This window comes from Periplaneta americana, chromosome 13 (assembly GCF_040183065.1).
Source record: "Periplaneta americana isolate PAMFEO1 chromosome 13, P.americana_PAMFEO1_priV1, whole genome shotgun sequence".
NCBI lineage: Eukaryota > Metazoa > Arthropoda > Insecta > Blattodea > Blattidae > Periplaneta > Periplaneta americana.
Window position 1 is genome coordinate 12601578 of NC_091129.1, and position 15324 is coordinate 12616901.

General features: G+C 35.5%; 1 protein-coding gene across 1 annotated transcript in view; it reads right to left on the bottom strand.

The window, feature by feature from the left end:
- The window catches only part of LOC138711749 (T-box transcription factor TBX10-like), a 306742-nt gene extending 292015 nt beyond the window's left edge, over nucleotides 1–14727 (bottom strand). The window contains exon 1 of the mRNA XM_069842929.1: nucleotides 13965–14727. Within this exon, the coding sequence (XP_069699030.1) occupies nucleotides 13965–14118 (154 nt within the window). The 5' untranslated portion in view covers nucleotides 14119–14727. The remainder of the gene's footprint in view (nucleotides 1–13964) is intronic.
- Nucleotides 14728–15324: the final 597 nt, after the last annotated feature.

Sequence of the window (15324 nt, forward strand, 5' to 3'; positions counted from 1 at the left end):
ATGTATAGGCCTATAGATGATTAGACTTAATAGACTCGAAAAGCCAGTGGAAGTTCTCAAGTTTGTCTAGAGTTGTAGCGAGTTACGAGTCACCCTGTGCCAGTGTGTGCAAGGCACTCGAGCCGTGTGGGATGGGTTCGGATACCAGACTCGAAACGCAGCGTGTTCCCAGCCCTAACGTTTTAGAGGCTATTTGCTGCGACAAATTTGTGAGCGGCGCTGGTGCAGGAATTCCTCTGGCGACGCTCGGGGTTCAGAGGTGCCTTGATTTATGTGCTTAGCCAGGCTCTAAAAGTCAGCAATCTGGCGTCCCTGCCTCGCAATTAACAACCGCAAGTAAATAGGCCGTCCTGTGTCATTGTTCACGACACAACGAGTACGCTGGCTACCGGCTAACACGTCATTTAATATCCCCCTCAATAATTAGACAATAATTAGCTAAATCAGGATATGGAGAATGATTAGAAGAAATTGGATTTTAGGTAAAAACATACATATTTTGTTCCTGAACAGACTGACTCATATTAAGTTGAATTAACACGTTTCATGGGTTGTTAAAACTAGACATAGGATTTTTAGGCTCAAATAGGAGAGGTTGCAACAAATTTATGTTAAAATTTCTGAATGTATGCACCACGAGAAATCTCGAGTGATGATATTACATAAAACTAGGTACATTAAAGAATGTATGGGCTATTCCATATGAAATCGATCAGTAAAATACCTCGCATTTTTTATACTCTAATTTTTTCTCTATTTATACAAGGTGTTGAGGAGAGTGCATTTGCAAAAATATACTATCGAAAGTCAAAGGGTTTTCGTATTATTGAGTGACAAATTTAGCGTTTTTTTATATAAAAACAAGCCTCTTTCAGCGCTCAGAACTCTGGAACCATTTACTGCAGAACGTTGAACGAGAGTTCATTTTGAAGCTGACATTTGGTAGGTTATGATAAGAAGTAATCCTTATTTTTATTATACACAGAGCGACAGATTATCTGATTTTACTTACTTTTAGGCTTTTTACTCATTTGTAAAAATGTAAAAAAAAAAGAGCTAAAAACCTTGCATTATTAAGAGGGATTCCGTATTTTTTGCTTAGTGGCTCGGCAATAAGTTTCGAAGGTATTAAATAAATTATTTTCACACACCTGGACTTGAACGGCGCAGTACCGCATGCACTGACCGAGAGCTGAAGATAGGAGATCGTTGGGCGTCATTTTACTCCTGTGATTATGAAAACCTGTGATACAGCTAGCACAGCCATGCGCTGCTAGACGACACATCATATGTTTATGTCTCCTGGCCTTGCTTGTCTAGGCTAGCTCCCGTCTCACAGTCAGCTGGTTAGTTCACGCGTGTACTATTTATTTTCTTTATTTGATATTTTCAATACTTTCTTATCAACATACCATCAGTAAAAAATATGTGTTTATTTGTACTTTCAATGCGGAATGTAACTATATATTTTTTAAATATTTTTTTCTAACCAAAGGCGTCTTAATGAAGAAAAATCTAAATTTCTCAATTTCCATGAAAAGTAAGAAAATCTGTTTATATGTCAATATAAACTTTAAATTCTCAGCATCAAAATAAACCATGATTTTGATCATTGGGTGAAAGTATTTCGGAGCTACAACAGTTTAAAGTTGCTAATTTTATGAAAATTCGATAAATTTAAATATTTTTAATTTAAACATTATGAAGTTCTGATGCCTCAAACTTTGCACAAAGCATTGTATCACAATTGTCAACGGACAAAGAAAGTTTCATTGTATTTAGAAATTGTAAAATCAATTTTCTCTATATTTCGGTCGATTTGAGATGTAATAGCTCGTATGATTCAACCAGGGTCGGCCGGTCCTTATGTGCTCATGTGCTACAGCACATAATAAAAGTAAGAGAAGAAAATATGTTTTGTTTTAAAAACCTCAAAAATATTTGTTTAATTTAAATAGTTACAGCATGTTTCCATTCTATATTGTTAAAGCATTTGAATCGTCCGCCTTGACACGTTTCAACCTTCACCCACCACTGTAGTGCGGGATGTGCTAGGCACAGGAAAGATGTCGACATAGAGAAATGCGCGTGCTTGAGTTACCCTTTTCACTTCCCCGCAAGCACCGAAAACCTCCTCAAACTGCTGTCCCTTCTGTACTCACCAAACAGTAGCCAGAACAGAAAGCCAACTTATGTATTCAGTACCTAAAACTCATTTATTAAAAACTAGCCGTACCCGTGCGCTCCGCTGCACCCGTTAGAAATAAATATAAAGTAATTACATAATTAAAACAGGACATTTGATCCAGGGAACATTCGTGTATGCTAGAAGGATAAATCGTTTAATATGTTACTTAATTTAAATTGCATCCAAATAATTAAAATGCGATCATTTTGGTCCAGAGACCACTCATTGGTGCAATGACAATTACTTTAACCTGTTTCTTAATTGTTATTACATGCAACCATAGTTTAATGAACATTCACATCATTTAGATTTAATGTGTATACTTTTTTTTACTCGTTACAGGTTTCCATTGAATTATGGTAATAACTTAATTTTAACCCTTGTTTTCTACGTATTCAGTAAATGGCGTTTGGCCCACTATGGTTCCGAACCCTTCAAATAACTTAAATTATATTATATAATATTACATTACATATATTATATTATATTATATTATATTATATTATATTATATTATATTATATTATATTATATTATATTATATTATATTATATCAGAAGTTACTGTAATAACATTATAGCATTATGTCCATCTAGAGAAACTACACTTTCCAACGGTGAAATAATAATTAATTATACAAATCGGTTAATTTAGCTTCCGATATTACTTCATACAAACACAGAAACATTCTCTGTAGGCTATCATTCATAGCTTTCGATTGTTGCTGCCCAAGGCCCCTTATAGACGAAGTGTTTTGTTTTTTATTTCATTATACGGCCTTAGATGGCAGTTATTTTAATTTTAAACTCAATTATCTCATTAAATATCAGACCTATCAAAATGTTTCAAGGAATAAAACTTATCGAAAATTATTTTTAAAGAAACTTTTGTTATGTAACATTTTTCACAAAAATCAATAATAAGCGAGATATTTCGATTTATTTAATTCAGGCCCCCTTATAATCCCCCGTTTAAATAATGTATTTTGAATGCCACATAGCCTAAAATCTAAGTTACAACAAACTTAATTTATATTCCAATTTTCATCGAAATCCGTTTATCCATTATCGCGTGAAAAGGTAACAAACATACAGACAGACATACAAGCAAAAATTTCAAAAAAGCGATTTTCGGTTTCAGGGTGGTTAATTATATATGTTAGGACCAATTATTTTTGGAAAATCGAAAATTACCAGAAAAATTTCGTCTACAGATTTATTATTAGTATAGATTTATTTAAATGCGAAACATTTATTTTTTTCTATTAGAAATGTAGGGTGCTATTCATAGACATTTCGCTAGCCCGGGCTACGAGCGTGCTAAACAGGATTCATATCATATCATATATCATATCATATCATATCATATCATATCATATCATATCATATCATATCATATCATATCATATCATATCATATCATATCATATCATATCGCTAACACGTTTATGAATACGAAAAACGTTAGTTCGCTGATCTTCCACCGAAAGCCCGCGCTAAGAATGTCTATGAATACGGCCCGTAGTTTTTAGCCATTGTTTTCAATTCTTCTACAGGGACATCATTTTATTTTTACTTCAACTTTTATTGTACCTGAGTTTTTTAATGTACTTCACTCCCACCCCTTCTACTAATGAAGTTCAACCGTCCTCCACACAGATCCAAGACCGCATATACAGTCATAGTAGCCTTACGGTCATAGTAAACAGTACGTTTCAAAAATATGTTCGCGTTTTCCAGTGACGAAAGAGCTTTCAATATTGAATCATTTTCGCACAGGTACTGTCGTCCATTTGCATACGTCGTATCCCGGTTTCCCCCACCAGCTTTTATTCGCCAGCTAGTGGTTAGGCTGTCTTACCCTCTTTTCTGAGAACATTAATTTCTGTTATGAATTGGACGTCTACGTAATATTATACAGCTGTTTAAAATAACTTAAATCAAAGGGCCTCGTTAAGTAATTAACTGTCACGTGATTTCCTCCTTTTCTACGACCCTACGACATAACCACTTGGACGGACAGTAGATAGCATGTCTGAGTAATTTTATCTTATGGGATCGGGCAGAAGTGAAGATTGAATTTACGGTACAGAATTATTTCAACATGAGTTACTAGTACGAAGGACGAAACTGGTAATTGGGATTAGGTACAATAGTCTATAGTGCAATAATATGCACAAAAGAACTGAAGCCTGTATCGAAATGAACGGCCACCATTTTCAAAAATGTGTTTAAATATTCATAATATGATTATTTTTTAATTTAACTTAATTCTCTATATTGTATGCTAATGTGCTGTAGACATTATAATATACACTGCATAATGAATACGTCCACATGGACAGCTCAGTTCGTGAGTAAAAACACTCATTGTTAATACTGTACTGTATTTTGATCAAACAAAAACCTAATGAAAATTATCAAACTCAAAAGCGCAATATTTCCTAGTTTACGTGAATGGTTAAACTACTTTTCTTCTCTCCTATACCTAGTAAAGTGATTTGTTTGTATACTACGCCAGTATCATCGAACTCCAGTAATGGAAGGGGATAGCAAACGGCGTTGATCCAGAAGTATAGGCAAGTTAATATTTAAAATGTTAGTAAAAATAAAATTATGTCCCTGTAGTTCATAAAATTAGATATATATCCAGGTCGATGGCATTTAAGTGTGCTTAAATGCGACAGGCTCATGTCAGTAGATTTATTGGCATGTAAAAGAACTCCTGGGGGACAAAATTCCGGCACACTGCGACGGTGATATATCCTAGGCAGTTGCGAGCGTCGTTAAATAAAACATAACATTTTTCAATATAAGGTGATAGACAAGTTCGCTAACAGGAAGGAGAATGAACTTCAACTTCAGTTATAACGATGAGAGGTATTATTATTATTATTATTATTATTATTATTATTATTATTATTATTATTATTATTATTATTATTATTGCAGCACATACGTTTAAAAAGTCACAAGCCGCCACGGGTTTCAAAGTAAACGAGACTAAAATTCCTAGGTGCTAATTTCATACAGCCTAAAAATGCCTGTTTTGACGTTAGAATCCATTTTAGCCCACTTTAAAAATATAGAAAATACATTTTTCTGTTCCATTTTTAACAATGAGAATTGAAAGTCAACTCACTTCATCGTGACCAAGAGACATGCATTATTTCCTCTTTGGAAGATGAGGCAACTTGTATTTTCTGGTCAGCCTGGGTAGCGCAGTCGGTACAGTGTTGGCGTTCTGTGCCCGAGGTTGCGGGTTCGATCCCGGTCCAGGTCGGACAGGCTCATGTCAGTATATTTACTGGCATGTAAAAGAACTCCTGCGGGACAAAATTCCGGCACACCGGCGACGCTGATATAACCTCTGCAGTTGCGAGCGTCGTTAAATAAAACATAACATAATATTTTTGATTAGCAAGATACGGATGTGATATCCTTCCTGAGAGATTATTGCGTGAAAGATCGCATTTCTCGGATTCTCTGATGGTTTCCGCTGGAGTTTCAAAACGAGATCTTAATCCTATGGACTATTTTGTATGGAGTCAACTACAAAAAGCAGTTTACTACACAACAATAATTCGTAATATCGAACATTTAAGACAACGCCTTCTTGAATGTTGGGACCGGCTTGATCAAAGACAGATATCCAGTGCTATTGGACAATGGAGAAGACGCCTGCAAATGGTTATGCGGGCAAATGGCGGTAACATAGAGCATCATTTTTTATTTTTATTATTTGAAAGATCATTAATTATATATTATTAATTTTATGTACATAGTAGAAAAGGGAATTGAATATACAACATCTCCTTTTCTTTGCTTTATAGATTTGACAAAAGCCTTTGATAGAGCTAAATTAGAAGATATTAGTAGAAATCTTGAAAGAGAAAGAAATTCCAAGAAGAGTAATAAATTTGATAAAGGATATAAATACAAATACTGAAACAAAGATTTCTATAAATGGGAAATTTACGGGAGGTATTAAGTGTGCAAAAGGAATAAAACAAGGAGATTCTCCAAGTCCTTTATTGTTTAATCTGATAATGGATAAAATTATACAAAATGTAAAGTGTCTTCCAGGTTTTACCAGATGGGAAATAAAAATTTTAACATAGTATGTTATGCTGATGACGCAGTTCTGATTGCCAGAACAGAGGACGAACTTCAACGATTACTTAATCGATTCGTGACAACAGCAGAAAAATTTAATATGGAAATTTCTACAAATAAAACTAAATGTATATGTATATCTAAGAACCCAATAAGATGTAAACTGGAAGTTAATGGGAAAATTATACAACAAGTTATGGATTTTAAATATCTTGGGATGCAAATTTCTAGTTCTCGTAGATTGATTGATGAAGTAAGAACTCAGGTTTTTAAAACATCGAGAATATCAGGATACTTACGAGATATCATCTGGAAATACAAATATCTAAACATAGAAATTAAAGTAAAAATTTATATAACAGGCGTACGACCAATAATGACATATGGAGCGGATACAAGAGGAGATACTAGCCAAACGAAACAGCTCATGAGAACAGCAGAAATGAATACTTTATGGGCCATAGGAAGCAAAACAAGATTTGACAGAGTTAGGAACCAGGATGTGAGGGAGGAATGCAATATTATAGATGTTGAGACTTTCATCACAACGAGAAAAAGGGAATGGAGCTCCCATGTGGATAGAACTGACGACACGAGACTTATTAAGGCAGCAAAGAACCTACGCCCTAGAGCAGGCATGTCAAAACCCTGCACATTGTGCAGTAGTCTCTGTGCGATGTGCACTTTCTGTTCCCCTACCTGGAGGGGGTGAATCGCCTTGGAGGGGAACGCGACAGGGCTATACAGACCTGCAACAGCATATCAGCTTTTGTTTCAGTAACTCAGTTTCAGTATGGGTACTGATTTGGCTGTCTGTGAATGAGTTATGATAAATAAAGTGAGGAGTTCACAGACAACGAAGAAGGGAAATTATGAATTATATAACATAATTGTTATAATGTTTTCCTCAGCCAACAATAATAATTTTAAAATGAAAGCTTTTGATCAGCCCATGTCGAGGTAATAGTGTTGTGACAGTTTAGATCAGATTAGTAAAGTTAATCAGTACTCTCACGGCAAAACGAACTTGACATTGGCGTTGTTTTAGAGTCTGTACTAACAGCCATCAAAGATTAGACGACTTACAACTTTCATTTCATAAGCTGGTAAGTGATGAGAATATTGTGAGGAATACATTAAGGCTCTTGAGGTTGTAAGGAGCGTAGAAAGCAACTATTTGAAAGGCGGAAAAAATTTCTGGAAAAATATATAATGGCAGATTTTCTGTCTCACGTCACTATATTATGCTAATATACAGGGACATCATTTTATTTTTACTAACATTTTTAATATTAACTTGCCTATACCTCTGGATCAACGCCGTTTGCTATCCCCTTCCACGACTGGAGTTCGATGATACTGACGTAATATACAAACAAATCACTTTACTAGGTATAGGAGGGAAGAAAAGTAGTTCATCCATTTATGTAAACTAGGAAATATCGCAATTTTGAGTTTGATCATTTTCATTAGGTTTTTGTACAGTATTAACAATGACTGTTTTTACTCACGAACTGAGCTGTCCATGTGGACGTATTCATTATGCAGTGTATATTATACTGTCTACAACACATTAGCGTACAATGTAGAGAATGAAGTTCAATTGAAAAATAATAATAATATGGATATTTAAACACATTTCGATACAGGCTTCAGTTCTTATGTGCATATTATCGCACTATAGCATATTGTACTTAATTCCAATTACCAGTTCTTCGTACCAGTAACTCATGTTGAAATAATTCTGTACCTGCTCTATAAAAGAGTACGTTACGTACTGTAAATTCAATCTTCACTTCTGCCCAAAAAGATAAAATTACTCAGACATACTATCTACTGTCCATCCAAGTGGTTATATCGCAGGGTCGTAGAAAGGAGGGAAATCACGTGACAGTTAATTACTTAACGAGCCCCTTTTATTTAAGTTATTTTAAACAGTTGTATAATATTACGCAGACGTCCAATTCCCAACAGAAATTAATGTTCTCAGAAAAGAGCTAAGACAGCCTAGCCACTAGCTGGCGAATAAAAGCTGGTTGGGGAAACCGGGATACGACGTAGGCAAATGGACGACAGTACCTGTGCGAAAATGATTCAATATTGAAAGCTCTTTCGTCACTGGAAAATGCGAACATATTTTTGGAACGTACTGTGGCTACTATGACTGTATATGCGGTCTTGGATCTGTGTGGAAGACGGTTGAAGGGGTGGGAGTGAAGTACATTCAAAAACTCAGGTACAATAAAAATTGAAGTAAAAATAAAATGATGTCCGTGTACTTACATTAATAAATCTTTAAACCTGACATAAATAAAATATCGTTGCTTCACAGCTTGTGAACTACAGTTTTAATTTCTTTCAGTAACGCTTCCAACTTGTCGATACTTGCTCTCAACGATTTCCAAATAAACTATATGTGAATTTAAATTCTAAGCTTAATTTATATCATTTATTAATATTAGTGTTAATTTATATTGACATACAGCAAGGAAATTATTTCAGTGTAAAAACTTCACAATGTCCTACTGCATGTAATTAATTGGGTGTATAATATTTTCTTTAACATTTGTGTACCAATGGACCCAATAGATAACAATGCTTGACGAACAATGAAAGAATAGGGTCTATTATTTAAAATAATAATTAGTACCTACTACGTAAAATGAAATACTGTGTTCGTTTTTTGTTGGTTAGAGATTACTGCAATTTTTCTTTCTTCAAATACTGTATAAAAATCGTATTAATAAATTATGCTTTATAAACCACTACTTTGTCAAGTATAACTGAGTAAGCCTAAGTTTCTTGCATTACAATTGTCAAATATACACACTGATAATAACCGTGTTTTTTCCTTCTGCTAAGTGTATTTATAATGTCCAAATGCCTATTTAATCCAACCCTAGAAGAGCGGAATGGATTATTGTACACCCCTCCAGCTAAGAATGGGTAAGAGCAACGCTTGAATGATGCAGTCTGCACAGACCGGCGCCACAGTGGGATGGATTGCGATTCTAGCCGGAACAAAATCAATTTTCACATGTTCTCATTTTTATGCGTGTCGTATCTCAAGTTGTTGCTAATGAATCACAGAATACTTATCTATGAGAAAGAAGCTTTGGCACTAAACATACGGACTTCACACAATGATGTTGACGAGGATTCCCCTCCGTAACCAGTTTTATTGCTCAGCCACGTTGAAATATTGTAAGAAGCAAACTTGTTTTCTGTGATCTGGGAGTGAAACATTTTGTGATTCTGAAATGGAAAACGAAGAACAAGGGTAGTAGATAATTATTATATAAATTTTATATTCATAATAACTAGGGAACGGAATTTGGAGCAGTATAAGCTAGTATTGGCATCTACACAGTCATTTGTTTACAACCCTTTATACCAAGTTCTCCCCTCCATGACATACTCGCAGATCTCTGCACGTCAACAACAGGTGAACGGGACAGTTGTCGCATAAGAACTTCAACATACAGGTTTGCAGTTCAACGTAGCGAAGTGCAGGTACAATGCCGAAAGTGAAACCAACTAACAATACAAAATTGAAAGATTAGCCTATATTTGTAAAAGCTCCAGATCGAGTATCAAAATTCAGGAAATAATTCCTTAAATTGTCGTTTCCCCCATGTCCAGTTCTTAAGAGCTGGGGGTCATAGTTAGAAGCTTGCAATTATTACGCACATCACCTCCAATCTGTGAAGAAAATGGTCCAGTCTTTCAATCCCAATGACGCAGCTGCGATTCAAATACGCCAGGAACTGTAAATGATAGAACAATCGAGAAAGAAGTGACGGATATTAAGTCAAATTTTTTATATTTACCGGATGCCATTAGCAAATAAATATTATGAGGACTATTGTAAACTGAGTGTAGTAGAAGGTGAAGTAGGAAACGTGTTGGTGAAAAAATGAACAGAGTTTTGATTAAAAATGATGGGTACAGTATTCTTAGTCGGATTTCAGATATACTAACAAAGACGTGTCCCAATGACGTCATTCAACATGTGAATTTAATTGACGTATCTTGTTTCAAGTACTTTATTCTCCAATTGTCTCTGCAGATGTAAAGCGGAGTTTTTCCATGTAAAAAATTTCCTTCCTTGCAATAGAAAATTTTAAAATGATATTTACAGTTTATTATAACAATGCACAGCAGGAATAATTTTTTCATCAACAGAACATAGCATTAATTGAAAATGCCATTTCGTTTGGTTCCATACAGAAGACAATTGTCTATCAGCCATCACTATTTCTACGCGAGGATGCAGAGATTGATATTTCATTATACTAAATGTCATTAAACTATAACATATGTTTATTCTGAAATATGTTTACAGCACGTTGCGTGTAAGTTTGTATGAAGTGGCCTGTACTCGTCCATGCTCTGTGATGCAGCTCGCTTGACAGTCACTGAGCTACGAATATCTATACTACGTTTCACCATTCTTTATAATACTCCAAATCCCTTTCCCTGATAATAACTTTGAATCTTTAGAAATGGCATGTTAACTTAACGGAGGGAAATGCGATTTTTTTAAACTATTTATCAAAGTAAACGTTGACTTATAATAGGAGAGTCACACAGAGTCACATTTATTTTTATGTCAGAATGTAGGTTTAAGTGTGCGCTTTAAGACTAACCTAGTTTCATTTGCTCCTACTGACCGCTCTGCATGTGGTTAATTTTTTTCAGACTCAGAACCGCTACCGGCGATTTCCCACCGTGATCTATTTCCAATACTTGCCAATAAAAGTGGCGACTTAGATGAACTATATAGATATGTTTTGAACAAATTATGTATTGAAACATGTGATTCTAATATTGAGAAGTGCATTCGTAATATTTAGACAAATATTCGAAGTAATTTTAACAGACGTTGGATGCAGGGTCACCGTAAAAAGGATTATTTTCTAAAAAAACATTGTTCTTGGCAAGTCAGAGGCAACAACAAAGATATTTTTGAAGCTAGAAAACAGGGGATTATTTCTAGATTTCCTCTCAGTTAGGGCTTCTTATTGACAAACCGAAATCTGGTGGCACTGGGATATCAAATAATGGCATTGTAGCACGTTGGTTTTTTCTGAAAACCCACAAATTACAGCCAATATTACGGGGATTAGTAAGACCTCATTCACAAATTTTCTGTCAGTTTAAGCACCATTTCATGTGTATTTTCAATATACAGTATACTGAGGCGTTTGAGAAGTACACCAATGATACAGTCCATTTATATGTACAATAGATATATCCATGCCATCCAGCGTACATGAAATACTGATACATGGAGGAAAAATTGCAGAAGCTGCGATACTTCCTATTGGGATGTTATCTGAAGATGCTCAAGAGGCAAGACACAAACATTTACAAAAGTACAGGTTAGACCACGCTAGCAAGTGTCCTCGTGAGAGAAACTTGGATGTCCTACACATGTTGTTAGTATCTTCTGATCCCATCATATCCCAGATCAATCGACATCCAAATACAAGAAAATCAAAAATGCAATTTGAGGTAATTAAACTGCTACAAGTAACAGCCCATGTATTGTGGGTCCCTATCACCACGGCATGGCGCGTCCTCAGGTTGCGGATAGAGGAGACGGCCTCCAGATATGGAGGGTAGCTGCGAATATATTGAATAAGCAGTCGTGGACAGCCGATAAGGGGTGGTCCTCCAGCTTGGGGGTTGGGCGAAGGGCTAACAACCCATCACCGTAAAAAACAGCTTGTTACGAATTCCTACAGTAAGCCTCGGAATAGGACTGATTCTCTGGAACGACCACAGCAAAGGAATAAGGTTTTGAGATTTGGCACTTGGAACGTAACTAGTCTTTATAGAACAGGAGGGGTAACATTAGTAGCAAAAGAACTAGCTAGATATAGAATAGACTTCGTAGGAGTACAAGAGGTTAGGTTAGATGGGAATGGCATATCACAAATAGGAGATTACTTGTTGTATTATGGGGAAGGAAACAATAATCACCAATTAGGAACAGGATTCTTTGTACATAAAAGAATAAAATCAGCAGTAAAAAAGGTCGAATTTATCAGTGACAGGTTATCATATTTAGTACTTAAGGGTAGATGGTGCGACATCATAGTTATAAATGCTCACGCCACTACAGAAGAGAAAGACGACTATATAAAGGATAGCTTCTATGAGGAATTGGAACATACTTTTGATCAGTTCCCTAGATATCATATGAAAATTTTATTGGGGGATTTCAACGCTAAAGTAGGACGGGAGGATATTTTTAGACCAACTATTGGAAAAGAGAGCCTACACGCAATTAGTAATGACAATGGAGTTAGATTAGTCAACTTTGCCACATCGAAAAATTTAATTGTCAAAAGTACAACATTCCCCCATAAGGATATACATAAATATACTTGGACTTCTCCAGATGGATTGACACACAACCAAATAGATCACATCTTGATAGATAAACGGAGACATACTAGTATAGTAGATATTCGAACTTTCAGGGGTGCAGACTGTAATTCTGACCATTATTTGGTGATTGGAGAATTAAGAGAAAGATTATCAGTAGCCAAGCGAGTAGAGCAACAAGTTAATATTAGTAAATATAGAGTGTTAGTTGGGAGACCGGAGGGAAAAAGACCTTTAGGGAGGCCGAGACGTAGATGGGAGGATAATATTAAAATGGATTTGAGGGAGGTGGGGTATGATGATAGAGACTGGCTTAATCTTGCACAGGATAGGGACCGATGGCGGGCTTATGTGAGGGCGGCAATGAACCTTCGGGTTCCTTAAAAGCCATTTGTAAGTAAGTAAGTACAAGTACCAGCTGTGAGTGCCAACAACGTGCTCAAGTGTAACCCCAATTTGAGGACGACAGTAGCGCTAGCGGGTCCGACACTTCTGGAGATACAACAGACGCTTCAGATTTCTAAACACGAGTCATAAAATTTACTAGATATATTACTTTTCTCTTCATATTGGTCTGTAAAATAATTTCTGTTTACTTTAATTTTTATTTGCATTAGTTGTATGCAATTTCTATTACTGTACGATTCTTTTTTAATAAATAGGCATTCTATACTAAAATAATAATTCTCATACAAATATTTCATCATATGTCATAATAATTTACCTTAATTTTGCTATTTTCAACGATTCGAAAGGAATTTATCAATATTAGATTTTATTCCGGCTAGAATCGCAATCCTTCCCACTGTGGCGGCGATCCGCGCACATAACTGCACATTTAGAGTCTGATTTCTGGCATGCCTGGACTAGAGGAAAAAGAGAAGTGGGCAGACCTCTCAAGAGATGGACTGAGACGTAATCATCATTGACGTAGTGTGTGTAAACAAACAGGCTTATGCCTATAGAAAAGAAGAAGAAGAAGAAGTTTATGCATTTTGAAGTAATAAATTGTCTTCAAAAACCACATTTTTTTGCATCATTGTGTATTGACCTCTATAAAATTTTAATTGAGGCTCAAAAAAAACATAATAAAAAGTCCTGATCATCTTTAAAGTTTACTCTATCCAACAGTGTATTCATTATAAATTAATGTTATGTATTTCCGAATATAGAGTATTACTAATCTCGGCCCATATATACGTAGTTGTTTTGTGGGCAATTCGAAGCATCGCAAAGACACTATTCGTTAAAGTGTTGGCTGGCTTACCTTCCATCTCCTTCATCGGGGTGGAGTAGGACGGCAGAGGCTGGGGAGCCTCCCAGACGGTGTAACAGCAGTCGGGAGCCGCAGTCCCGGTCGGGACACGCGCCCCGGGCATCCCAGGAATCGTGGTCCCGTAATGGGGTCCGTGATGCTGCATCTTGCAGGGCTTGTCTTCAGAGTCGCAGTAACGCCTGTGTCATTAGCCGTCAACGGGATCTTCTCACACAATAAAAACCACTGCACTGGCCGACACTGTCCACGTGTCCACTTTACGCACTCCACACTTGTTTATATTATTGCGTTTCACTCGAGAAGATATCACACTTTCGTAATTATAACACACTCTTCATTATAAATATGTATTTGGAGGGAAAAAATCTTTGGACATTCTGAGTTTCAGACTAGATTATAGATTCCGTAAACATATTTCTCTTTCTGAATACCAACGTCTAGATGTCTCTCTTAAAATATTCACGCACATATGTAACTAATGAAATCCTGAGCTTGAACACTTCTTAAACGTGTTTCGACAGTTGCCTGTCATTGTGTTTTCAATATCATCATATTTTTCACATCATAATGGCCGGCACGTTGTGCGGTAACGTTTAATTCTATTATATACGTAACAGCCGCCGTTTCTCCACCTAATCCTGCAGTAAATAAGCCCGGAAATTAGCTCTCACAGATCAAATTTAGATCAACATGCCACCATGGATAGTTATCTTAACTTAGGCTGAATATTTATTATACATACATCCACTTCAGAGTCCCCTGTTCCTCGTAAATATATAAAGAAATTTACTGCTTACGAATCAACTAACTTAACTATTTTTTCTTAATTTCCCATGGCAGTACTTAGCTGCTATTTATTGCATTCTTTGACTCAGTTACATGCATTTATCTCTCTTTATCTATCTACTTACATTTATATGCTTATTTTATATATATTTATCAATTATTTATTTATCTATTTATTTACTCAAATCCAGTTTCTTCGCTTTACAGGTTTGGCATAGTCACGCAAAATGCAATGTGTGGTTCTAAATTCTGGAAGCAATTAATAAAAAATCTGACATAACCCAATTTAAATCCTACCCAAATTCAACCTCACAAAATAAATTTCAAGCGCAATAATTAACAACAGATCCGTAATAGAAACAAAAACCAAATTTCTTGGCTTACAAATCGATAATACTAGTGGCTTGTTTAGCAAATACTGCAAACTCAGTTCATTAGACGTTAAAATAAAAAAGTTTCAGATTTATTTTCAACGAAGAATACCAGACATTTTGAAAGTTACTTATTTATTTATTTATTTATTTATTTACTTATTTATTTATTTATTTATTTATTATTTTGCTAA